General features: G+C 41.1%; 3 protein-coding genes across 3 annotated transcripts in view; 1 reads left to right on the top strand and 2 right to left on the bottom strand.

Moving 5' to 3' along the window:
- tmlhe (trimethyllysine hydroxylase, epsilon) overlaps positions 1-1,118 on the bottom strand; it is a 33,882-nt gene extending 32,764 nt beyond the window's left edge. The window contains exon 1 of the mRNA XM_080187664.1: positions 1,022-1,118. The gene's annotated coding sequence lies outside the window, so the exon portion shown is untranslated. The remainder of the gene's footprint in view (positions 1-1,021) is intronic.
- Positions 1,119-1,358: 240 nt separating this feature from the next.
- On the top strand, positions 1,359-19,435 carry rraga (Ras-related GTP binding A). Its single transcript, XM_080187661.1, has 9 exons — positions 1,359-1,504; positions 5,200-5,299; positions 5,636-5,702; positions 9,050-9,272; positions 9,983-10,078; positions 11,642-11,764; positions 15,628-15,719; positions 16,250-16,365; positions 17,048-19,435. Exons 1-9 carry the CDS (start codon positions 1,478-1,480, stop codon positions 17,143-17,145), a joined length of 942 nt encoding a protein of 313 aa, XP_080043787.1. The 5' UTR covers positions 1,359-1,477; the 3' UTR covers positions 17,146-19,435.
- The window catches only part of LOC145342251 (calmegin), a 69,050-nt gene continuing 62,314 nt past the window's right edge, over positions 17,923-24,658 (bottom strand). The window contains exon 14 of the mRNA XM_080187660.1: positions 17,923-18,035. Within this exon, the coding sequence (XP_080043786.1) occupies positions 17,976-18,035 (60 nt within the window). The 3' untranslated portion in view covers positions 17,923-17,975. The remainder of the gene's footprint in view (positions 18,036-24,658) is intronic.

Raw genomic sequence — 24,658 nt, 5'->3', positions numbered from 1 at the left:
ATTCCTTTCTCATTACACAGTACCCAGACTAGGATGACCTGGTCTCTGGATGGTTCCTCAACAAATTGGTCCAAACAACCATCCTGTATATACTTCAAAAATTCCTCTACTGTGGCATTGTGATTAATTTGATTTCATAGAATCATATAAGTCTTACAGTGCATAAAGAGGCCATTTGGCCCATCGGCCCATCGAGACTGCACCGACCACAATCCCATCCAGGCCCTACCCACATATCCCTACATATTTACCCACTAATCCCTCTAACCTACGCATCTCAGGACCCTAAGGGACAATTTTAGTATGGCCAATCAACCTAAACCACACATCTTTAGACTAGATTTGCCCAATCTACATGCAGATTGAAAACACCCACAATTACACATGCTCCTTTATTGCATGTATCTCTAATTTCCTGTTTAATGCCATTCCCAACATTACCACAATGGTTTGGGGGTCTATATATAATCCACATTAATGTACTTTGCCTCTTTCTCAACTCTACCCATACAAATTCCACATCACCAGAGCTAATATGCTTCCTCATTATAGCTTTAATAACTGGCAATGTAACTCTGACGATGGTTCCATGGTCATCAATAGATTCCTAATTGTGCCACCTGCCATGGCGGGATTCAAACCCGGGTCCCAACAACATTAGCTGAGTTTCTGGATTACTAGTCTCATGTCCAGACCACTACGCCACTGCCTCCCTTTTTACTAGGTCTCATATTCACATTGGTCTGGATTTTTTCCTCAGCAATGAAAGAAAGGCTTTCATCCTTAACCTTATACACAGTTGCCCATCCATTTTTCATGGGCTGGTTAGCTGAAATGTCCACTAACCTATCATCTGTTTCAATGCAGCCTCTTCTTCTGCGCACTAACCTATCATTTGTTTCAATGCAGATCTATGTGGGAAGCATCAGCAAGGTTCTTAAAGCAATCACTAAACAACACAGAAAGAAAAACTAGGAAGAACTAGGAAATATAATCGTGCACAGGAAGTAATGGGAAATACCTTTGAGGTGCTACTTTTCAACTTGCTTCCTAACTCCCCATCTTTTGTTTTTAAGACCTCGTCCTTTTTATTACCGATGTTTTTTGTATAATGTGTATCATAAGCACTGCCTGTGCACCCCTCTCTCCAGAAATTCCTGTAGCCACTCTTTAATTACACTGTATTAACAATACAGCTAGAACAGCATTCCAGTTGCATTAATTCTGCAAATAACCTGTTGATGCCCTTTAACGTGGAGGACGATACACTGAGACAAAACATCCACTCAACATTGGAGTTACGACAATGTCGCAAACTGGGAGGACGCGCCGTACAGCGGTTGCCATGGAAATGACGTAAGTGAAGCGCGTGATTGCGGCCTGTTGGTGTTCCTGAAGCCTGAGATCTGCGGTTGGGAGGTGGAAGCAGGGCAAGGAAAAACCCCTGGGATAGATCAGGACATTCTGCAGGCGGGGGATGCCGAGCACAGCCATGAAGAAAAAGGTAAGGATAGAGTTGTCTTCAGGAATAAGAGGGAGGATAGTACAGCGGGGTTACCAGGGCAACAGGAGTTCCCCCCTCCCCCACAGGCTGAGTGTGGAATTAAGTCTTTCTCCTGAGCCATTTACCCTGGAAGGTAGCAATACCGCCCCCCCCCCCCCCCCAGGGCCAACCCAAACAAGATCATCCCAAGAACCCCCTCCTCTCAATTCTCACTTCTTTCACTGTGGCATCAACGTTGTCACCCATTGCTTTTATCAGATTGTGGCTGCACTTCCCCAATATCTTCCCCATTGCATCTCCTTTTCTACTGCCTTTCAGAACCTGCAAACTGACCACGACCTCACCTGCACTCCAGTTGACATCGTCGTCAGCCCGTCCCCACCAAACTTCATTTTTTTCAAAAAAAAATCTCAATCTTTTATCCTAATTTCAAATGTTTTCATATTTTTGCTTGCTGAGGGACCATGACTGGGTGTTTTAAAGTTTATTTATTAGTGTCACAAGTAAGGCTTACATTAACACTGCAATGAAGTTGCTGTGAAATTTCCCTAGCCACCATATTCGGGCTCCTCTTTGGGTCAGTACATCTTTCATACTGTGGGTGGAAACTGGAGAAAACCCATGCAGACATGGGGAGATTTTGCAAACTCCACTCAATTGTTGCCATTGGGCGGCGGTGATCCCCAGTGGAGATCCTTTACGGCGGGGTCTCCCCCAATTACACCGGGGACCTGGGGTGGAAGGTGATCCGTGCAGAAGTTCCACACAACCGTAAGATTCACTGGTTCACGGGCTCCAAAGCTTGCCCCTTCTGTGGCCTTGTGGAGTCTGTGGACCATGCCTATGTTTCATGTCTTAGGTTGCACTCCCTTTTGGTTTTCATGAAGAACCTTTTATTAATGTTCTATTTGCACTTCAGTCCCACTCTCCTGATCTACGGACACCTGGTGTGGAGAGGGGCGAGGTGGGATGGTGACCTCCTTGTGAATCTGTTCTTGGGCCTGGCAAAACGCAACATTTACAGGTCCAGACAGCGGGCAATGGAGGGGACCATTCATCCTGACTGTCTGCCACTCTACGGCGGCTACTTTTATGGCCAGATGTGTCTGGGGAGGGAGCATGTGGTGTCCATGGGTGCACTTGACACCTTCTGTGCCTGTTGGGCACCACAGGAGTTGGGGTACATTATAGATCTTAATAGTCACATTTTAATTTAATGTTTTCAAGTTTCCTTTGTACTTTGATTTTGTTCAGGCTGTTCCTGCTCCTTCTGGGGAGCTGCCCCTTTTACTTTGTCTTGATTTTAACTTGAGTTTGTTTATTTGGTTTGACCTTAAAAGAGGCCATACAGACAGTGACTCAATCCGGGAATCCTCCCTGGAGCTGTGAGGCAGCAGTGCTAACCACTGTGACACTGTGTCGCCACAGTATTGATTGATCTGTGAAGATTGCTTCTTTGTTTACCATGTTGTCCTTTGGTACTAATCCCAAGTTGTCCACCTTCTCTTTTTTCCCCCTTCCCTATTAGTCCATTTAATCTCCTAGACTTTACAAATCATTACATTATAGGTTCATTCTTGTGTAATAATCAGCTACCATCAAGTATTTGCCACCTTCCTGATTCTATGCTTGATCATGTCCATTGGGATTAAGTTAGGTTCTTACAGGTATTGTATTAACTGCAGGAGCAGCATCTTAGGACCTTAAGTGAGTTATTAATGCAACATTTGACACAGCCTGATAAGACAATCCAAGGGATAATGCCAAAAAGCATACAAAGCTCATACAGGAGGGAGGGTTGGTTTAGAGAGGGAGTTCCATTAAAAAGCAATATGAAACTTGTCCTCTTGCCTAACTATGATACCTCACCAGATGTTGCACAGTTTCCTTTGTTCAAAGGATGTGGGCCTTATTGGCAAGGCCAGCATTTGTTTCTCATCCCCAATTATCCTTGAGAACGTGATGATGATCTACCTTTTTAAACCACTGGTCCATTTGGGGTTGTTACACCACAATACCATGATAGAGGCAGTTGCAGGATTTTACACCCAGTGACAGTGAGGTACCAGTAAGTAATATGTTTTCGGGATTTGGAAGAGAACTTGCCTGCTGCTATTGTTCCTCTAGATGGTTGAGTTTGGAAAACGATGCTTTCAAGGGAGCCTTGGTGAGATGCTGCAGTGTGCCAGTGGTGGAGACACTGACAGTTTGAGGTGATAGGTGGGTACAAATCAAGTGGGTTCCTTGTCCTGGATGGTATTGAGTAAAGGTGAGGCACTCATTGAGGACAACCAAGAGTATTCTATCACACTCCTGACTTGTGACTTGGAAGAGCATATGGAAGCAGCTCAGAGAAAACTAACTAGGCTAATTTTTGGGATGAGAAGTTTGTCTACTGAGGAAAGATTGGACCCATACATTTTGGAGTTTGCAAAAATGAGAGGTGATCTTATTGAAACCTGTAAGGGTCTGAGGAGATTTGACAGGATTGATGCTGAGAGAATTTTTCCTGTTGTGGGGAGTCTAGAACTAGGTGGCACAGTTTCAAAATCAGGCCTCCCATTTAAGATAGAGGTGATGAAGGAATATCTTATGATGGCAATTAGTTCTTCTAAGCAAGCATTGGTGATCATTTGAACATATTCAAGCCTGAGTTAATTTTTTTTTTTGATTGAGAAGGGTAGCACGGTGGCACAGTGGTTAGCATTGCTGCTTCACAGTGCCAGTGAACCAGGTTCAATTCTGGCCTTGGGTGACTGTTGATGTGGAGCTTGCAGGCTCTCCCCATCTTTGCATGTGTTTCCTCCCCCAGTCCAAAGTTGTGCAGATTAGGTTGAATAGCCATGCAAAATTCCCCCTTGGTGTTAAGAGGACTAGCAGGGTAAATACATGGGTTACAGACGTAAGGCCTGGGTGGGATTGTTGGCAGTGTAGGCTCAATGGTCCGAATAGCCTCCTTTTCTACTGTATGGATTCTACGATTCTAAGCCCAGGGTTTAGGGGGAGTAGTCAGGAAAGTGCAGTTTAGGTATTTCAAGCCCATAAACAGATCGACCATGATATCGAATGGTGGAACAGGCTTGAGAAGCCAAATGTCCTATTTCTGCTCCCATTTTTGATGTTTTGTAGGCTGACCAGGAGAGCATTGGAATGGTAAAGTCTAGGAGTCATCGATGCATGATTGGCCGTTTCAACATTTCTGGGTGGAAGTTGGGAAAAATATGGCAGTAGAATTAGACATTTTGAACAGGATATGGGATAGGAGTTCTGTTCATAGTTAAACCTGGATCTCCAATGTTGCAAGCAGTCCAGTTCAGTCTGTGACAATGTCCAGAACGTGCTATGGAATTTGGCCGAGGGTCGCCGATGGTTGTGGGGAGTAAAGGTAGTATTGTGGTGTTAATTGGTAGGGACAAAGAGCTGATGGAAGCTACTGCCATGTCTGTAGATAATACCGATGGCTAGCATGTAGATGAAAATTCGTACTTGGTTGATGTTGTATTCAGATGGAAAATGATTTAACTGTGTGGGGACCCTGAAACAATTCAACCTTATTCATATCCACCAGTTCCTCTAATTCACAGGATCTTTTGCGTCAAGTCACAAGCTGGTAGACCACATCCTCATGCTTATGCTGTGGAGCGTCATGTTACATTCCCACTGATTTGTACCATGGTGTTTCTGTTCTCATTTAGGTGCTGTTGATGGGAAAGAGTGGGTCTGGTAAGACCAGCATGAGATCCATTATCTTTGCAAACTACATAGCTAGGGACACACGGCGCCTTGCAGCTACAAGTAAGTACTGTGCATGATGGAAGTTTGGACTAAGAGGATACCCTTGAGATGTAAATTGCATTTTTTTTTGAAGTAGCTGTGAAAAGTAATTCATTTAAGGAAAACAAACATTTTATGCAGGTATTTGTCTTTGATAGCCATTCACTTTGCTCCATTCTACACTTGTTGAAACATTTTAAAATTGCTTCAAGTGACACATCTAGGATTTGCTAGTATAAAATGGCTTCTCTAGCAGCTAATATTAAGCCATAAAAGGCACCATCATAAGAGTACTGTACAGATAATGTAACATGATTATCATATTGTGAATCTGAAATATTTGATTCTCTTTTATAGTTGATGTGGAACATTCACATGTCCGTTTCCTGGGAAACTTGGTCCTGAATCTATGGGACTGTGGTGGGTAGGTGTTTTATTATAAAATCAATGATAGGAAATTAAGGGAGCATGTCTCTATCCGTTCCTTTACTGATACCTAGTTACATTTCACAGTTTTGACAGAGAAGATCTGGAACTTTGTCAGATACTTCGGATTAAAATGAACAGATATGGGAGTGTTCACATAAATTATCACCTGGGGGCAGAGAACCTACCTGCCTGCCAAAACCAGTGGGATGGTGTATGTTGTAATATTCTAAATGTTAGGAACATATAGTAGTGTGATATGTATGTAATGGAAGTAAAATAGAGGCTTCTATTTAATCAAAGGAATTAAGGTAGTTGATTTGTGGGGAAGAGAATGCTATTGTTCTGGTTTTGCTTTTTTGTTTTGTGATGGGATTTGTGATAGACATTGATAATTGCTTGACCTTTTGTAATTAGGTCATCAATGAAAGATTAAGTTAACATATTAATTTCTCACTTTATAATAAAGTGCTCACATATATTTAATAATCCATTAAAATCAATATGTTTTTTAAAGTATGTAATTAATATTAAACTTTAGGACCATGAAATAGAAAGTTTATAAATCATCTGGTTCTGCAGTGATGGTTTACAACTTTAACTAGTTTACTAAAACTCTAAACTGGCTTGTGTCATACCTAGAACAAAGGTTGTGATTGTTGGAGGGCAATCATCTCAGACTCAGGATGTTACTGCAGGAGATGCTCAGGGCTGTCTGAGGCCCAGCCATCTTCAACTACTTCAGTGATTTACCTCTTATAAAGTCAGAAGTGAAGATGTTTACTGATGATCCCAAGGTATTCAATACTATTCATGATCCTCAGCAAAACCTGAACAGCATTCAAACAAGTGGCAAGTAATATTTATGCCATGCAATGCCAGACAATTGCCGTCTCCAACATGAAAGAATCCAACCATCTTCCTTTGGCATTAGCATTACTGAAACTCCCATAATCAACATCTTGGTAATTACTTGTGATCTGAAACTGAATTGGACAATTTGTGGCTACAGAGCCAATCAGAAGCAGGAAATTTTGCAGTGAAAAGCTCACCTGATTCCACAAAGCTTGTTCACTATCTGCAAGTCAGGCATGTAATGGAATACTTTCCACTTAACTGGATGAGTGCAGCTCCAACATTACTCAAGAAGCTCAACATTGTCCAGGACATAGCAGCCTGCTTGATTGGCACCTCATTCATGCTCTTAAACGTGCAATCCCTCTGCATTGATACACGGGATACCAATATGTACCAAATACAAGTTGTACTGCAGCAACTTGCCAAACCTCTGATGCTAGAACCTCCCAAACTCATCACTGCTCCTACTTGGAAGGCTGTGGATGCACTGGAGCATCACTATTTGCAAGTCACAGGTTAATTTGGAAGTATAATCACTGTTTTTTCATTGTCATTGGATCAAAAACCTAGAACTTATTTCATAGAATTATGAATCATAGAATTCGTACTATGCAGAATGAGGCTTTTTTTCTTCATTTGTGGAATATGGGCATTACTGCTGTCAGCATTTATTGCCCATCCTTACTTGCCTTTGGAGAAAGAGTCAACCAGATTGCTGTGGCTCTGGACTAAGATGTAGGCCAGACTGGCTAAGAATGACAGATTTCCTGCCCTAAAGAACATGTAGTTTTTCTGACAATTGACAATGGTTTCACAGTCATCAGTAGCTTCTTAATTCCACTTTTTTAAAATTGAATTCAAATTCCACCATCTGTTATGTCGGGATTTGAACTTAGGTCCCCAGAATGTTAGCTGAGTTTCTGGATTAATAGTATAGCGATAATATCAATAGGCCATCATCGCCCCATTGGCCTATCAAGTTTGCACTGACTGTGAAAGAACATTTTATCCAGCCCATCCCAATCCCCATAACTCTACCCATTTACCATGGCTAATCCACCTAACTTGCACATATTTGGACACTAAGGGACAAGCTAGCATAGCCAATCCACCTAACCTGCACTCTTTGGACAATGGAAGGAAACCCACGCTGACGTGGGGAGAACATGTAAACTCCACACAGACTGTCATCTAAGGCCAGAATCGAACCTGGGTCCTTAGAACATAAGAACATAAGAAATAGGAGCAGGAGTAGGTCATCTAGCCCTTCGAGCCTGCCCCGCCATTCAATAAGATCATGGCTGATCTGTCGCTGCTCAGTTCCACTTTCCCGCTTTCTCCCCATAACCCTTAATCCCCTCTCTTATCAAAAACCCATCAACCCGCGTCTTAAAAATATTTAGCGAGGCAGCCTCCACCACTTCAACGGGCAGAGAATTCCAGAGATTCACCACCCTTTGAGTGAAGAAGTTCCTCCTCAACTCCGTTCTAAACCGCCCCCCTTTTATCTTGAGGCTGTGCCCCCTAGTCCTACTGTCTTTTTTGAGCGGGAAGAGTCTCTCCACCTCTATCCTGTCCATCCCATTCATCATCTTATACGTCTCAATGAGATCTCCCCTCATTCTTCTAAACTCTAACGAGTACAAGCCCAGTTTATTCAGCCTCTCCTCATAGCTCAACCCCCTCAACTCCGGTATCAGCCTAGTAAACCTCCTCTGCACTCCCTCCAAGGCCAAAATATCTTTGCGCAGGTGCGGCGCCCAAAACTGCACACGGTACTCCAGCTGCGGCCTCACCAATGCCCTATACAGCTGCAGCAAGACCTCCCTACTTTTATATTCAATCCCCCTCGCTATGAAGGCCAGCATCCCATTCGCCTTCCTGACCACCTGCTGCACCTGCAAGCTGGGTTTTTGCGACTCATGCACAAGGACCCCGAGGTCCCTCTGCACCGTCGCCTGCTGCAGTTTTTCGCCCCTTAAGTAATAGTCCTTCCTACCATTCTTCCTACCAAAGTGGACCACCTCACACTTGCCAACATTAAATTCCATTTGCCATTTCCTGGCCCATTCGCCCAGCCTATCTAGATCCTTCTGCAGACTCTCCACACCCTCCGCACAATTTGCCGTTCCCCCAATCTTGGTGTCATCAGCAAATTTCGACACCCTACACTCGGTTCCCTCCTCCAGATCGTCTATATAAATGGTAAAAAGCTGAGGCCCCAGCACCGACCCCTGGGGCACTCCACTAGTCACCATCCGCCAATCTGAATAGCACCCGTTGACCCCCACTCTCTGCCTCCTATTTGACAACCAATCCTCTATCCACGCTAACACCCTACCCCCAACTCCATGTCCCTCGACCTTCTGCAATAACCTCTTGTGAGGTACTTTGAAACAGCATTGCTAACCACTGCGTTGCTATTATGGCTTGCTTTTCTTTAGATTAATGGAATGACTAGTGGATATATTTTTTTTTGAATCTCAGCCAGGACACTTTCATGGAAAACTACTTTACCAGTCAACGAGACAACATATTCCGCAATGTGGAAGTTCTTATATATGTTTTTGATGTTGAAAGTCGTGAATTGGAGAAAGATATGCATTATTACCAGTCATGCTTGGAGGCAATTCTTCAAAACTCTCCCGATGCCAAAATCTTCTGCCTTGTTCACAAGATGGACCTTGTGCAGGAGGATCAGCGTGACCTGGTAAGTGGAGGTTAGATGTACATTCGGTAATGTTTTAAAGCAGGGTAATATTTTGTACCCACCCTCTGCAAATGAAAGGATTCAAAGAACAGTGGCACAATGGGCTGGGGGCTTACCACCTATTAGTGGGATGAAAATTTCCTTTCTCACACTTTTAAACACGTTCTACGTGCAGCAACTTAATTCTACGAGGATGTAAACCCACAACATAAAATGTTCATATGTGATTCAACACAAATGGACGTAAACTGGTGATCTCAGTTAGTTAGAAAGGTAGTTGGAGTTTGAAGTAGAAAATGCAAAGCAGCACAAATGTTACTGTTAGGTTTTAAGCTTGTTGATTCAAAGAGATTTTCACTTTTCTAACAATCTTATGCTACACTTGATCTGAGTGCTTTGAAACTAGGGCTCAATGTTGGAAATGGGAAAGTGATTCTTGCACTTAGGTTTTAAAACCTTAATTATTTTCTGAGATTAGTAGATTTGTATAAACAGTCAAGGTTGGTAATCCCTGTAATTTTGTAACACTAGTTCACAGCTTTGTAGTTGCTTTGTGTACGTTTTACACTGTCAGTTGGGACAGAGAATTTATTAAAATGGATAGCTTCTATTGCTGAGCCAATGCAGATGTAATGGCGATAATTGTTGCCTTCTGTACTATGGCTGAATTGTTCAGTCTGTCCAAATTTATTTTAATTTCTTGATTATAGATTTTTAAGGAGCGTGAAGATGATTTGAGGCGCTTGTCGCGTCCTCTAGAATGTACCTGCTTTCGAACCTCCATCTGGGATGAGACCTTGTACAAGGTAAGATTGAGTTAAAGTGAAAAGATGGAAGTGTTAAAGATAAAAGTTGTTCACTTGCTTTGGCTCAATTTTTTCTTTGTTCAATAATAAAGAACCTCGTTTTCCATCAATATGTGGTATTTTTCCACATTACTCCATTTGTATTTTTTTGACTTTGGACAAATAAAAGCCGATGTCTGTATAATAGATTTCAATAAACTCCAATGGAAAGAAAAGGTTAAGTGGTGACCTGATAAAGAAGGCTTTAAAATTTTATTGGATAGATGTAGAAAAGAAATTTCCACTTGGAGAAGGTTCACAAAGTGTGCCTGTTTCATAAATGTAAAATGCTCAAAAATCCAGTAGGAAATGCATGAAAAGCCTATATTTCCAAAGTAGTGTGAATGTGGAATGCATTACCACATATTGGGGCAAATAGCATAGATAGATTATAGGGGAAGTTAAGCACATGAGGGAGTTTAGAAAGTTGTTTTGATAGGATAAAATGAAGAAGAATGGGAGGAAAATCATATGGAGCTTAAAAGTGATAGACCAGTCGGATGGACTGACTAGCCTGCTCTGTGCTACAGACTATTTAGAGGAGTCAGTACAGTGTAAAAATAACTTGCCAATTTGCACCTTTGGTTGGAAAACATGACCTTACTGAAATTATTCTGTTTCGTCTCATTAGTGAGCGCATCTCTGTCTCTAACAAATTGAAACGTGGGTCTCTGTTACCACTACCCTAACTGATACATTAATGCACTCTGAGATGTGCAACTGGACTGCTGTGAAGTAAACTAAAAGAAGCTCTATGCTTCGGAGAATTGACGCTTACAGTATGGAATTCATCCGGCCTGTTTAAGAGGATGTGAAATGGTGGATAGCAGGGTTGAGTTGCATTCTTAAGGATTTGTGGATGAATTGCATTCGGTTTGCAACTGTCAAAATGCTCATGTCAATTGCCATTCACATCAAACAAAACCTTATTTTCTTAATCTTCGATGCAGTGGTGGTAATGTCGGGCTCTCTAGAAAGAGAATACGATTGTCAAAGGATCTTGCTTAACCCAGCAACTCCTGCTGGAAAGTATATTTGTGTTTGATGTCAGGGTAAAGGTGTATTGGATTTGGTTTTTTTAAAGTATAGTCTTTCAGACTAAAGCCAGAGCAGCTAGAGGAAACCCATGCAGACATGGGGAGAACGTGCAAACTCCACACAGACAGTGACCCAAACCAGGAATCGAACTTGGGTCCCTGCTGTGAGGCAGCAGTGCTAACCGCTGTGCCACCATGCCATCTGGTTTGGGCAGATACAGGCTTCATCAAAAGCTCAGCACCTGGAAAGGACAAAAAGGGGAGGAATAGTTGACATGTAAAATTGTGATTGTAAGTCTAACATAACTCTATCCTCCCAAAAACATAAGTTGTCATCTTTATGATCAATAACTTTGTTGTCAGGATTGCATTAATATCCTCCAGCTGCAATAAAAATCTATTCCAGAGAAATCTAGTATCTATTCCAAAGTTGTTTTTCATCAAGCTATTGGTGTTTTCCATTCCTCATGAGATTTGCTTCTCTCAGGCTTGGTCAAGCATTGTGTACCAACTGATCCCTAATGTACAACAACTGGAAACCAACCTGAGGAACTTTGCTCAGATTATTGAAGCTGATGAGGTGCTACTGTTTGAAAGAGCCACATTCCTAGTAAGTGCTATGGATTTTCTTCCTTCTCATTTGATGGTCTTGATTTTATGATTTTTTCAGGAGCTTGAATATTTGTTGTGTTCTTTCGCTTAGTCTAGGAATGAAACCTCTACCATACCCAGTTTAGTGAATTTATTTTTCCTCCTGATTTTAATTCAGCAAGCTCAGAATTCTTGGGTGTAGTAATTTTAAATTAAGCATTCCCTCATTAAGTCACCTTTTAAGTCATGATTCAATAAAATGCCAAAAGGAGGATTTTTATCTGGTGACATGTTTCAGGTGAGTGAGGAGAGCAGGAACTGCAGGCAACATGGATATTCAAGATTTAATATGAGTGCAGCAGTATTAAAGGAGAGGTCTAGGAGTGAAGCATTGTAAAACGGAAGAAGCTGAGCAGCACTGGTCTCTTTGTGCTGAGAGTCAAATTGAACAGAAGGGGGGGAAGAAAGGTGTTAAAGAGGAGATTATTCTGGTACAGTTGATATGCATTCACACGACTAAAAAAGCCAGAGCTTCCCCAAATGGCAAAAGAGAGAGCAAAATGAAGCGGGAGAAGTATGTAAGAAAGAACCAGGCTGAATATAGAAAGTTCAGAGGAGAAGTGAAAAGACTGACAATGAATATAAAATGAAAATTTAAAAATTTTCTGTTAACATGTAAATGTAGTAAAAAGATGGCGAGAGGATTGGGGCCAATTACGGACCAAAAAGGGGATTTGTACATGAAGGCAGAATGCATGACTGAGGTACTAAATAAGTACTTTACTGACAAAGAAGATGCTACCAAAGTCCCATTGAAAAGAGCTTGTTGAGATACTGGATGAGCTAAAAAATAATTGACGGAGGGATATTAGAAAAGCTGTCTGGCTGTAAGTTGATAAGTCACCAGATGCCTCCATAGATACGGTGAGAAGCAAGGTGAAAACTGCAGAAGCACTTTGCTCACCTAATACTTCTAAGATGCAGGGATGGTGTCAGAGGTCTGCAGAATTGCAAAAATTATACCCTTGTTCAAAAAGGTTCAGATAAACCTGGTGATTACAGGTCAGTCAGTTTAACCTCTGTTTCTGAAAACTTTCCTAACAATCTGGGAGAAAATTACCAGTCACTTGGACAAATGTGGATTGATGATGGAAAACAAGTACAAATTTGTTAAAGAGAAACCATGTTTATCCAACATGATTTGAGTTTTTTGGATGAGAGTATTGTGGTAGATTTAGTGAACAAGGTTTTCCAAAAGACATTTCATAAAGTGCCACATAATAGGCTTGATAGCAAAGTTAAAGTCCATGGAATAAAAGGGATAGTGGCAGCATGGTTCCAATGTTAGATAAGTGATAAGAAAGAGTGGTTGTGAACAATTTTTGGGTTGGTGGAAGATAGAATGTAAAATTGTATAAAAGTCAACTTTTTGAGCTCAGATGTTTGGGCAAAAAAAAGGGAGTTGATTTGTACGTTATATTTTCAATGAGTTAAAATTCATGCATGCTTTTGGGTATGATAACACACTCTGGGACTTTTGCTTTACCATTGCTTCATGCCAGGGCCGACAGAGTATATTTATTTATTAGTGTCAGAAGTAGGCATACATTAACACTGCAATGAAGTTGCTGTGAAAATCCCCGAGTTGCCATTAGGGCACCTGTTCGGGTACACTGACAGGGAATTTAGCATGGCCAGTGCACCTAACCAGTACGTCTTTTGGATTGTGGAGAAAGCTGGAGCATCTAGAGAAAACCCATGCAGACATGGGGAGAATGTGTGGAGTCAGCACAATGACCCAAGCCAAGAATCGAACCCTGGTCCCTGGCACTGAGGCTGCAGTGCTAACTCCTGTACCACCGGCATACGTGATCCAATCAGTACCATTTTGGAGTGGTCTGTCCCTCTCCAAGACAACTTGAGAGTTGGGAGAGGGAGGGAGTCAGCAAGTGGATGGTAATTGGTAAAGTAAGGATTTCCTGATCAAAACTTGGGAGTTGACCTTCGCACAAGATTGAGTATTACTCAAATATGTATAGTTACATAGTGGAGTTACCCAGGGATCAATACCAAGACCACTTCATTTCTTGCTCTATGTTGATAACCTTGATGTGGGTGCACACATTTAGGGATGACACAACTTGTATTGGTGGACTTGAAGAGGACATGAAAAGGTGCATGGCAGATGAAATTTAATGCAGAAAAATGTGAAGTGATACATTTGGTAGGAAGAACAAGGAGTGGCAAATGAAATAAAGGGTACAGTTCCAAAGGGAGTGCAGGAGTAGAGGGATCTGCGAGTCCATGTGCACAAATCATTAAAGAAATTGTGGCCAGTTGACCAACTGATAAGGTGTACAGAATCTTGGTCTTGAAAGAATGGCGTAGAGTAGAAAAGCAAGGAAAGTATGGTGAACTTATATAAAATACCGATTCAGCCTCAACTCTGGTATTGTCTAATTCTGGACACCACACTTCGGAAGAGGAATTGTGGAAGATGGAGAAAAGATTTACAAGTGTATTTCAAAGATGAGGGATTTCAGTTGCAAGGATTGGAGAAACTGAGCCTGCTGTCCTTGGAGAAAATGTTCAAATCATGAGAGATCTGAAGAGTTAATAGCAAGAAATTATTCCCATTTAATTGCAAGGTCAAGAATTCAAGGACACAGATTGAAAGTGATCAGCGAAAGAGCCAGAGGCAACATGAGGAAAATCTTTCTCTCAGCGAATGATTGGAATCCTGAATGCACTGCCTGAGAGGGCACTAGAGGCAGATACAATGGTGGTTTTCAAAAAGGAATTGGATAATTACCCAAAGACAGAATATTTACAGACTATAGGAGAGTGGAATTAGGCGAGTGCTCTTGCAGAGTGCCTGCACAACACACTGGGCCAAATAGTGATGTCCTGTGCTGTAACCATTCTGTAGTATGAAACGGGCAAATTAGCAATGAAAAATATGTTCTGATTTTGGTTTTGATCTTTCAGTGCAATGGATTTGTTTTTTTCATAATATTACAATTTTTTTTGGGTGAAGATGCATTAACATTGTTATATTAAAGATTGCATAGTACATGCTGGTCAATTCTAACCCTAATAATATTTGGATAGTATTGCTCACGGGGGCAAACGTTTCTTGAATGCCTATGATATGTTTGTGCAAGGGAAGATGAAAGACAGTGCCGTCATTAATGTTGAAATTTAATAATGGCTTTATAGATGTCAATCTGACGGTAGATTGTTGGGTCAGGAAACTTTTCCTTTGCTGAGTAAAGAAATAGCTGATGTCCGAATTCATTGAGAACTATAGATGTCTAATCTTTGTACCTAAATCATGAGGAATGAAAATCTTTGAGTGAACTTCTTCATTTGCAGTGGGAGGGGATCTGCCTAATTTCTGTTGCGTCTAGCACAGTGACTGTCCATGTCCAAGCCCTGAAATTTGCAAAGACCCACTGTGCTGCAAGATTCTAAATTGGCCTCAAATCTTAACACATGGGAAATAAGTACTTTATTTGGTATTGAATCATGTCCTTCCCAGTGCCATATGCCATAATTCCTTGTTGCTTGTTGAACGACTCCTTATTTTAATTTGCTTTTAAGACGTTTGCCTTCCAGTGACCAACCTCCTCCCCCCCCCCCCCCCCCCCCCCGTGTAAACTGAGCTGAATGCATCATTTGCAGTGAATGTCACTAGTAGAAACATGGGGCAACACTTTTTCATTGCTGTTGCAGTGTTGTATACTTCAATAAAATGGTCATATGGTGAATTTGACAGTGTTATCTTTCAATAAAATGTTTTAATCTAGATTCTTGTGTTTGCCTCCAGGTGGCGGAGAGGTACTCTGACAATGAAGCATTTATTTTTCTTCACTCCTTTAGGTGATCTCTCACTATCAGTGTAAAGAACAGAGAGATGCGCACAGATTTGAAAAAATCAGCAATATTATTAAACAATTTAAGCTAAGCTGCAGGTAAACTTTTTTTTTGTCTGAGATGCTGGAATGTTTGTGCTCATCCAAGTAAGTTCTATCAGTGCTAGGCATTAAAACACTTTGTTTAGTCAGTACAGAACATTCCTAAATGGGGTAGGGTGTAGATTAGATGCAGGAAACCATTCACAATGTGTCCTATTTTTAATCTCAGAAAAACCTGCCCTGCCATATCAGTGAGGTCTTTCTATTCTCAGCAATTCTTTACATTTTTTGTATTAAGATCAAATATAGACATTTTTTTTCCCATGTAGGAACCTCTGAAACATTGTAGCTAAATCTAAGGGGCTTGTAAAGCATATTCTGACTTAAAGAATGCATAACATCTTGAGCCTGGTCTTGATTAGTTACTAAATCCTGGGACTTACTGTTCAAAGCCAATGTTTTAGTAGCGCAATATTTGTTAGATGCACTCCAGTCATACGGAAATCGGTGGTGCTTGCAGGGTTGTATTCATTGTTCTTGGTGATGAGCATTTAGCTAATATGTTTTGCATACTGCTCTTTCTGTAGTAAATTGGCTGCATCTTTCCAAAGTATGGAAGTTAGGAATTCCAATTTTGCAGCGTTCATTGATGTCTTCACATCAAACACATACGTGATGGTAATCATGTCCGATCCCTCTATACGTAAGTTGCCAAAATTATTTCCAATTTGTTGCAATTAATTCCGCAAGTGTTAAATCCATCTCGATGTTTTATTTGCTATGTGGTACAAAACCAGATTTGTTTGTAGACGGTTTATGACTAATGCAATCTAACTCAGTGGTGAGATATGAGCTACAAATTCATGCAAAGAAAAGCTTTTAATAGATTTGTATTTATATTTAAAATACCTGATTTTCTTAGTTTTATTTACCTATACCAAGGTTTAAAAATATAGGGTTTAAGGGAACAGACATGGGGGAGTGGAATTTTCCCATCTCGCCCACCACGGAATCGTAGCAGTGCGCGGGAACATGCAAACGTCAATTAACCTCCAGGATTTTCTGGTTTTGGGGCATGTGCGGCTGGAAAATCCTGTCTTCTGCGTTTGGATAAATCTGACCAGGAGATGGGTGATGCAGAGGCAGGTGGTCTTTGGGATGTAATGAGGCCAGAAGCTCACTTGGGATCAAATAGGATGGCTATAAACAAGAAAAGATTACGTTGCTGAGAAAATAAAAAATTATGTCTTCGAATCTTCCATTGGAGATGTTACCTTTCCCATTATTGCTGCAACTATACTGCATCCCTTGATTTGATTGTGTGTGATTTATCTTGCTGTTTTTCATGTATTGCATTCATAACTGTCCTTCTAAACTCTTTTCAGCTTCAGCAGCCACACTCATCAATATCCGTAATGCCAGGAAACACTTTGAGAAACTGGAGAGAGTAGATGGTCCTAAACACAGTCTTTTGGTGCGCTGAACGGCGACATTATTATAGACTGGATATCAGATGGGTGTATGATGAATTGATATTTCTTGATATAATTCTTTATATCGTGTCTGTTTTTTGAGTAATTTGCTGCAGTTGTCACATTTTTTGTGACCTTGAGCACCTTGTCATGTAACTCGTGTCATCTCCTGAAAGCAGCAGGACCTCTTTATTCCAGACTCTGCTCCAAAACTCTTGCAATGAAACATTTGATTGAAACAGTAGATGTCCCATTTTTATGGTAACCCACGCAGAAGCGAAACCTTTAGAGAAGCATTCTGTGGGAGTCTGTAATAACAAGGCTTTTGACTTTGCATTCTGCATGTAAAATATACTATCTCTCTCATTCTGACCTGACAATCTAACCTTTTGTTTTGCCACCTACAAAAAGTTGCATTCTGGTTATTTGTAATTGTGAAAATACTATCCAAGAGGTAGTAGTATCTACTTATAAAGGGGATGCAAATATATTCACCACCTATAATCCAGTGTTGGTGCTGGAATGAATGGCATGGTTACTTTCACAAACTTTTCCTCCTACGCCTCAAGAATTGAGTTTGTTTTTCAGTAATATAATGTAAAAATGTATGTGTTTCACCTGATGTGCTATTTTTCTTCAACCTTCCAAGATCACTGTGCTTTTTATATAAACTGGTTGAATTATAGACAGTATGTTGCCAGATGTTTGAATCTTCGCACATCCTCCTATGTTCCTACAGGTTAATTTTTTTGTTGCTGTGAATGGATGAACTAGCGAGACTTCTGTTTCTCTCTTCTCCCCTGTCTAATCCTCTGAGATGGGAGAATCTGTGGCCATTCTTTCAGGGTTGCTCTTGCATAGTTCCCAACATTTGGTGGGCCAATGTAAGGGAGTGGTTTCTCTGTTAAAATAATGCAAATAATTTAATAAAATTTATTTCAATATTGAATCATCTTTTGTTGGAACCATTTTAGAATTATTCTGCAGTGTTTATTTCTTTCCAAAACTACACCTTTTAGCCCACAAAATTGTTTGCATTTTTTGCAAAAAAATTACTGTTTTTGCTGACTTAAGCCGAAATAATAAAATTGTTTAACATATGTGACTATAGGTATTTTGTTTGCAAATTTCACAGGATTGATTCTGTTCCTCCAGGGGACATGGTGATAAGTGATGATGTCTGTTGCATTCTCTTGTCCACTTCAGCATATAGCTTAAAAACAAAAAAATCTTTAATCTATATAATCAGTAAGAGTGAATAAGTGTGTTTTCACACAATTAAGAAAATTCAAAGATCTATGTATCGCACTTTTCACTCTGGGTTTAATTTTTCAAATACTAAGTTTTCTTGGTGTAAGGTAGTGAGGAGGAAGTTGTTTTGGGTGGCAGTTTGTAATTTTATAATGTTTTTGTATTGGAAACATGTCAGAAGGCCAAGAATTTGTGATGAGCTTTATTTTAAAATGGCTCAAAATACATTTGATACTTTTAAACCCTAAATTGATTGAATTAATGTTTGAACTTTTGAAAAAAATTCACTTAAGTACAGTTTTTTTGTTATATCCAATTCAAAGTCTCAACAAGTGAGACATTCCAGATTCAAGCTGACGGTACAGGCAAGCCTCTGCCTGTCATGGGCCTGATCGACATGACCCAAGCTGATTGGACTAGGCATAGCACTTTCTCCAGGACTTGATCTCGTTAGCATTTTAGCCAAAAGGCCTAGATGCCATTCTTAAAAATTGCTTCAAGTGAAGCCACAGTGTAACCTCATTCGACTTCTATCAAGTACAGGACAGCAAAACTAGATCTTAGCCAAAAGACCTAAGCACAATTGCCTGATTTGCACGTGCTGAGAATCGTTTACGGATTACTGGGTACAGAATGTTCTATTACAGAATATCACTGTAAAAACATCTGGAAAATGGTAGTGTTTTAAAAGCTTCAAGTGGCTTTGAACTCTGACATTTAACAATATTCTTAAAATGATTGAGGTGATCTAATTGCAACATCTTTACACATTCAAATCCCACTTGACAGTATTACACCTACCATGTAATATAAATATTGGCTAATCTTAGTTTCCTGATGCACACGCTGTATATTCAACAGTTGATTTTATGGTGGCAGACTGGGTGAGAACAGGGGAGATGTATGTTCACATTTCAGTACTACACATGGAAGTAATTCATTTCTCCAATACAAGCTGCTCTTTCTGTGTAAGCATTGTACTTTAAATTTCTGCCATTGTTTGTTAAACATCTGCAATTCTTTATATCTCAATAAAATAATATAGAAGTAGTGCATGGCATTTCCTTTGTTATTTTGACAACTTGACTTCCAAGTTTCCAAGATTGTAGCTGGTCAGCTGCATTTGTCCTCCTTTCCACATTGAACATTGTTAGCTTGCTGTGCTTGAATAGAACAGCTTGGATCATTGAAAGATAACTCTTGGAGACCTGCAATTGCATGACGTGCTAGAATGATTCAGTGTGATTTGGTAGTTACCTCTACAATGGAGGGCAATCAAATATCAGTTTCTGAAGCTACTTCACTTGATGCTGTCACTCCTTCCTCATCCCTGCATGATTACAATAGGATTCCCCTTCTGTTCTCACCTTCCACAGCACTAGCTTCCTGGGCACAGTGGTTAGCACTTCTGCCTCAGCGCCATGGACCCAGGTTTGATTGGATTGGGTCACTGTCTGTGTTGGGTCTACATGTTTTCCTTGTGTCTGTGTGGGTTTCCTCTGGGTGCGTTGGTTTCCTCCCACAGTCCAAAAGACATGCTACTTAGGTGCAGTGGCCATGTTAAATTCTCCCTCAGTGTATCTGAATAGGTGCCGGAGTGTGACGAATAGGGGATTTTCAGAGTGACTTCATTGCATTGTTATAAGCCCATTTGTAATAAAAACAAATTTGAACTTAACTGGATCATTGTCTGACATTTGCACCATCTCGAGCACAATATTAGCACCAAACATATCTTTCCCTTGCCCATTTCAAAGGTATCAAGCCCTTTGTAATACTGAAGTGTACTCCTTTTCTCATAGTACAAAGTGTACCACCTCACTTTCACCATTCAAAGCTCCCTTCCAGGTGAATGTGATTTACTTTTTCAATTTTGTATACTAATTCACTGCTCGTGATGTGGTTCTATATTGAGCTGACCATGTGGATTGGTAGCTACTTTGCACAACTTCATTCAGTTGCAAGCATGACCCTGAGTTTCCCATCCTACTCTGACTACTTGTCCTCCTGCAGTAACCCAATGAAGCTCAATGCAAGCTTAAGGAAAAGCACCTCATCTTTGAATTGCACATTTCACAGCCTTCTGGACCCACTTTGGGTTCAACACATTTAGATTATAACCCGTGTCCCTAATTTAATTTTTGCTTTGTTGGATTGAGTTTTCCTCCCTTGCTGCTCTCAAATTTCCATAGCTTTTGGATGACAGGTATTCAGTGTCCTGTCATTCACATCTCCTCTAGGCACATCTTTTTGTTACTTATCCCATTAGTTCACGCTTTAGCCTTGCACAATCCAATCCTTTGTCACTTAATCTCTCCTCACATCACCCTATTAAAGACTTTCCCTTTTGTGTTTTAGCACACTCCCCATTCTCTACACTCAAAACAATTACATTTCCAACATTTACTGTTCTGCTGAAAAGTTACAGACCAGAAGTGTTTCTCTCTTGATAGATCCTACCTCATCCATTGCGTATGGGGAGATGGGACATAAGCTATCATCAACTATTGTAAAAACCCATTTGGTTCACTCTATAATATTTTAGGGAAGGAAACCTGTCCTTACTTGGTCTGCTCAATATGACTTAAGATCTACAGTAATATAGTTGACTTTTAACTGTCCTCCGAAATAGCCTAATAAGTCAGTTCAAGGGCAATTAGGGATGGGAATGAAAAGTATTTCCAGCATTTTCTGTTATATTAGGATTTCCAGTAAATGTGCCTTTTAATCTCTTTGATTACAGCTTCCTCCTAATGTTTTTAAACTTGTGTTCCCAGCCAAAGATGATGTTTCAATGGGTAGCTCAAAATACTAATAAGTCAAATTTCAGCACCCTTGCATGTGAAACAAGCATATTGCAGTATGCATAATTTGTCCCTCCTGACACAGGGCCCCACAAAATGCACAGATTCTCTTTATCCCAAGAGGAAAAACTACTCTGGAGTATCAATGTTCTGCTGAAGATGAACACATTTGTATAAAAGGAAGATACTAATGATGCAAATACTTGCCAAAGATAAGATTATGGGTCTGCAAAGAGTTATAATATTTTCTCTAAAATGTACTTTTTAGCTCCAATACTTTACAAGGCTATTGGAGAAAACCACTCATTGAGTTTTTGATATAGTCCTCGTAGATAGCTGTGGGGCTATTCGTATTTCCTACCCAGTATAAGAGTCCAGAAACAGCTGTAATTTGGTGCAAGTGGAACTCTACAATAAATACCGTTAGTGATTTTAAAAAATTAAATTGGTTTACGTGAACTGTTCATCTTGGGCAGTTAAATGTCTATCAGCCCAAATAGGTGCTAATTATTCTGAGCATTTGTGACTTCAGTGTGGCTCATAAGGTGTGTAAAGTACGGTATCTGAGGCACAGACTAGTTTCAAACAATGCCCAGAGTTGGGGATTTGGCGAAAGAGGGACAGAGGTGCTCTTTTCTGCTTTCAAATTTTTTTCTATAACAAGACAGCACTAAATCTACCTATAAGTTAAACTAAGTCAAATAATTAGTTAAAAAACAGACCCATAAATTAAGTTGATTAAATACATGGACAAGTTAAGTAAAGTGGGATTTTGTAAGATAGAAGTGCAGCAGGGGGATGTTTTAAGGAGAGCGTTGCAGTCCTAGACAACCACATATGCAGTAAATTCCACTGCTTTGTAGAAGAGGGCAACTCTAGCCATGCTCAACGGGACAGAAATGCAGGGCAATGGGGATCATATACAGGCTTTTAGAACCCGTCCAGAGTAGCAAGGTGGAATCCAGCCATGGGATATTTTGCAGAATGTCCCAAGTTTATGAGCTCCTCCATTGACAGTACCCATCTTCATAAAGAGCGATATATGGCACCACTCTCAATAGAGGCAGAAGCATTGTGCTGCCATTTAGTGCATACCACATTCTGTAGCATTGACAGGTCTTTACACTGGTGCAAAGGTGTATGGACAGGATGTAGATGCCCCAGCCACTGGTTCCATCAGACAAGGATATGTATTGGCATGAAAGGTCAAGTCCAATAGGGTTGCCCCCCCCCCGGGACACCATTGCCATTGGCTGCTCTCGGGCCCCTTTAGTGAGGCACCATCTACACAGCAAGTTTCCATACCTGAAGCTGTCCATGTTTTTGCTGGATATGACAGTTTGTGGTGGAGCTTGTCCCCTTCCCCCACTGGCAACAGTTAGCAGAAATAAAGAATCTGCCCTACTTCTACCTCACCCTGTAGGGTGAGAGTCAGTGGATTCACCTTGCAGCTCAATGGGTAACTTTATAATGCTTTTCTTGACTGATAAACCTTCAATGTAAAGAGGTGGTTCATGATCACACCCTGATCTGAATAACCCCAGTGTTTTGAGGGCATTAAAACATCAACATAGTGAAGTGCATGTGTGACACAAAGATGGGTGACAGAGGTGTGTTTTGCATTATGGGGAAGCACCAGAAGTGACTGTGGCATGGGCCTTTATGTTGTGGCACTTGTGGGAGAGGTATAGTGATAGACCAAATTCACTCCAGGATGTACAGGCTCAAGTGAATTGTGACTAGATCAGGGCAGCCTGAGCTTCCCTGCTATTCTTGTCAATGGGTTGGTGCCTGAGGAAGGTCTTGTAGTGCAGGATCACTTTGCTCCACCATGTTGTCCTCCTTCTCCTCCAAACACTGAGGTTGGTCCTTTGGATCTTTCTCCGAAAAGTCCATACCTGGCTGGAGGGCAACGTTGTGTAGAGCACAGATAACACCATCACAACGTGAGACACTGGTGAGGAGGTGTACTTGACGGTACTCTTTGGCTAATCAAGGCATCGACTTGATTATCGCAGAGGGAGGAGCCGAGGTCCAGGCCATGGAGCTTGGAGATGAGGTCCGTGGGAATAATAGTGTTGAAGGCTGAACTGAAGTCAATAATTAGGGTAAGACAGACAAACTTAGGGCCTTAATGCTTACGTGGAATTTGGATGTGGTTGTGGTGACGGACACTTGGTTAAAAGAAGGACAGGACTGGCAGCTGAATGTTCCAGGGCATAAGTGTTTTAGGCGAGACAAAGGAGGGGCTAAAAGAGGTGGGGGAGTAGCGATATTAGTTAGGGAGCATATTACAGCGGTGCAGAGGGTGGTCAATTTAGAGGGGTCATATAATGAGTCGCTGTGGGTGGAGTTGAGAAACAGGGAGGGTGCAATCACTATGCTGGGGGTATACTACAGGCCACCCAACAGCCCACGGGAAGTGGAGGAACGGATATGTAAGGAGATTCTGGACAGGTGCAGAAAAAATAGGATTGTTGTAGTGGGAGACCTTAATTTCCCTGGTATAGACTGGAAAGTGCTTAGGGCTGCGGGTCTGGATGGGGAAGAATTTGTGAACTGCATACTGGAAGGTTCTTTGGAACAGCACGTAGATAGCCCAACTAGACAGGGGGCTATACTGGACCTAATTTTGGGAAATGAGCCCTGTCAGGTTGTCAAAGTTTCAGTAGGGGAACATGTGGCAAATAGTGACCACAATTCTGTTAACTTTAGGATAGTATTGGACAAGGATGAGTGTTGTCCTACAGATAGGGTGCTAAATTGGGGGAAGGCTAACTATAGCCGGATTAGGCAGGAATTGGTGGCCGTTGATTGGGAGAGGCTATTCGAGGGTAAGTCCACATCTGGCGTGTGGGAGTCTTTTAAGGAACAGTTGATAAGGCTGCAGGACAGGCATGTGCCTGTAAAAAGGAAGGATAGGAAAGGTAGGATTCAAGAGCCATGGATAACCAAGGAAATTGAGGATCTGATCAAAGAGAGGCATAAGTTAGGTCCAGGCAACTGAAAACAGATGGAGCTCTGGAGGAATACAGAGAGAATTGGAAAGAACTCAAAAGGGGAGTTAGAAGGGCAAAAAGAGGTCACAAAATGTTCTTGGCAGACAGGATTAAGGAGAATCCTAAGGCGTTTTATTCGTATGTTAGGAACAAAAGAGTTGTCAGGGAAAAAAAAATCAGACCTCTCAGGAACCAAGGAGGAGAATTATACTTAGAACCCAAGGGAATAGGGGTGATCCTAAATGAATACTTTGCATCAGTATTCACAAAGGAGCGGGATGTGTTGACTGGGAGTGTCTCAGAGGGAGGTGTTGACCCATTAGAGAGAATCTCCATTACAAGGGAGGAAGTGTTAGGTTTTTTAGGGAACATTAAAACTGACAAATCCCCAGGGCCTGATGGCATTTATCCTAGACTGCTCAGGGAGACAAGAGATGAAGTTGCTGGGCCTCTGATGGAAATCTTTGTCT

This window comes from Carcharhinus amblyrhynchos, chromosome 4 (genome assembly GCF_965287045.1).
Source record: "Carcharhinus amblyrhynchos chromosome 4, sCarAmb.v2.hapA, whole genome shotgun sequence".
Taxonomy (NCBI): domain Eukaryota; kingdom Metazoa; phylum Chordata; class Chondrichthyes; order Carcharhiniformes; family Carcharhinidae; genus Carcharhinus; species Carcharhinus amblyrhynchos.
The sequence above is the reverse complement of the archived record's forward strand: the minus strand, read 5'-3'. Positions and strand labels throughout refer to the sequence as shown.

Coding starts and splice junctions, on each gene's coding strand:
- rraga (XM_080187661.1), top strand. CDS start 1,478: ATGCCGAGCACAGCCATGAAGAAAAAG. Junction 5,300..5,635: donor ACGGCGCCTTGCAGCTACAA/GTAAGTACTGTG, acceptor TCTCTTTTATAG/TTGATGTGGAACATTCACAT. Junction 11,765..15,627: donor TTGAAAGAGCCACATTCCTA/GTAAGTGCTATG, acceptor TCACTCCTTTAG/GTGATCTCTCACTATCAGTG.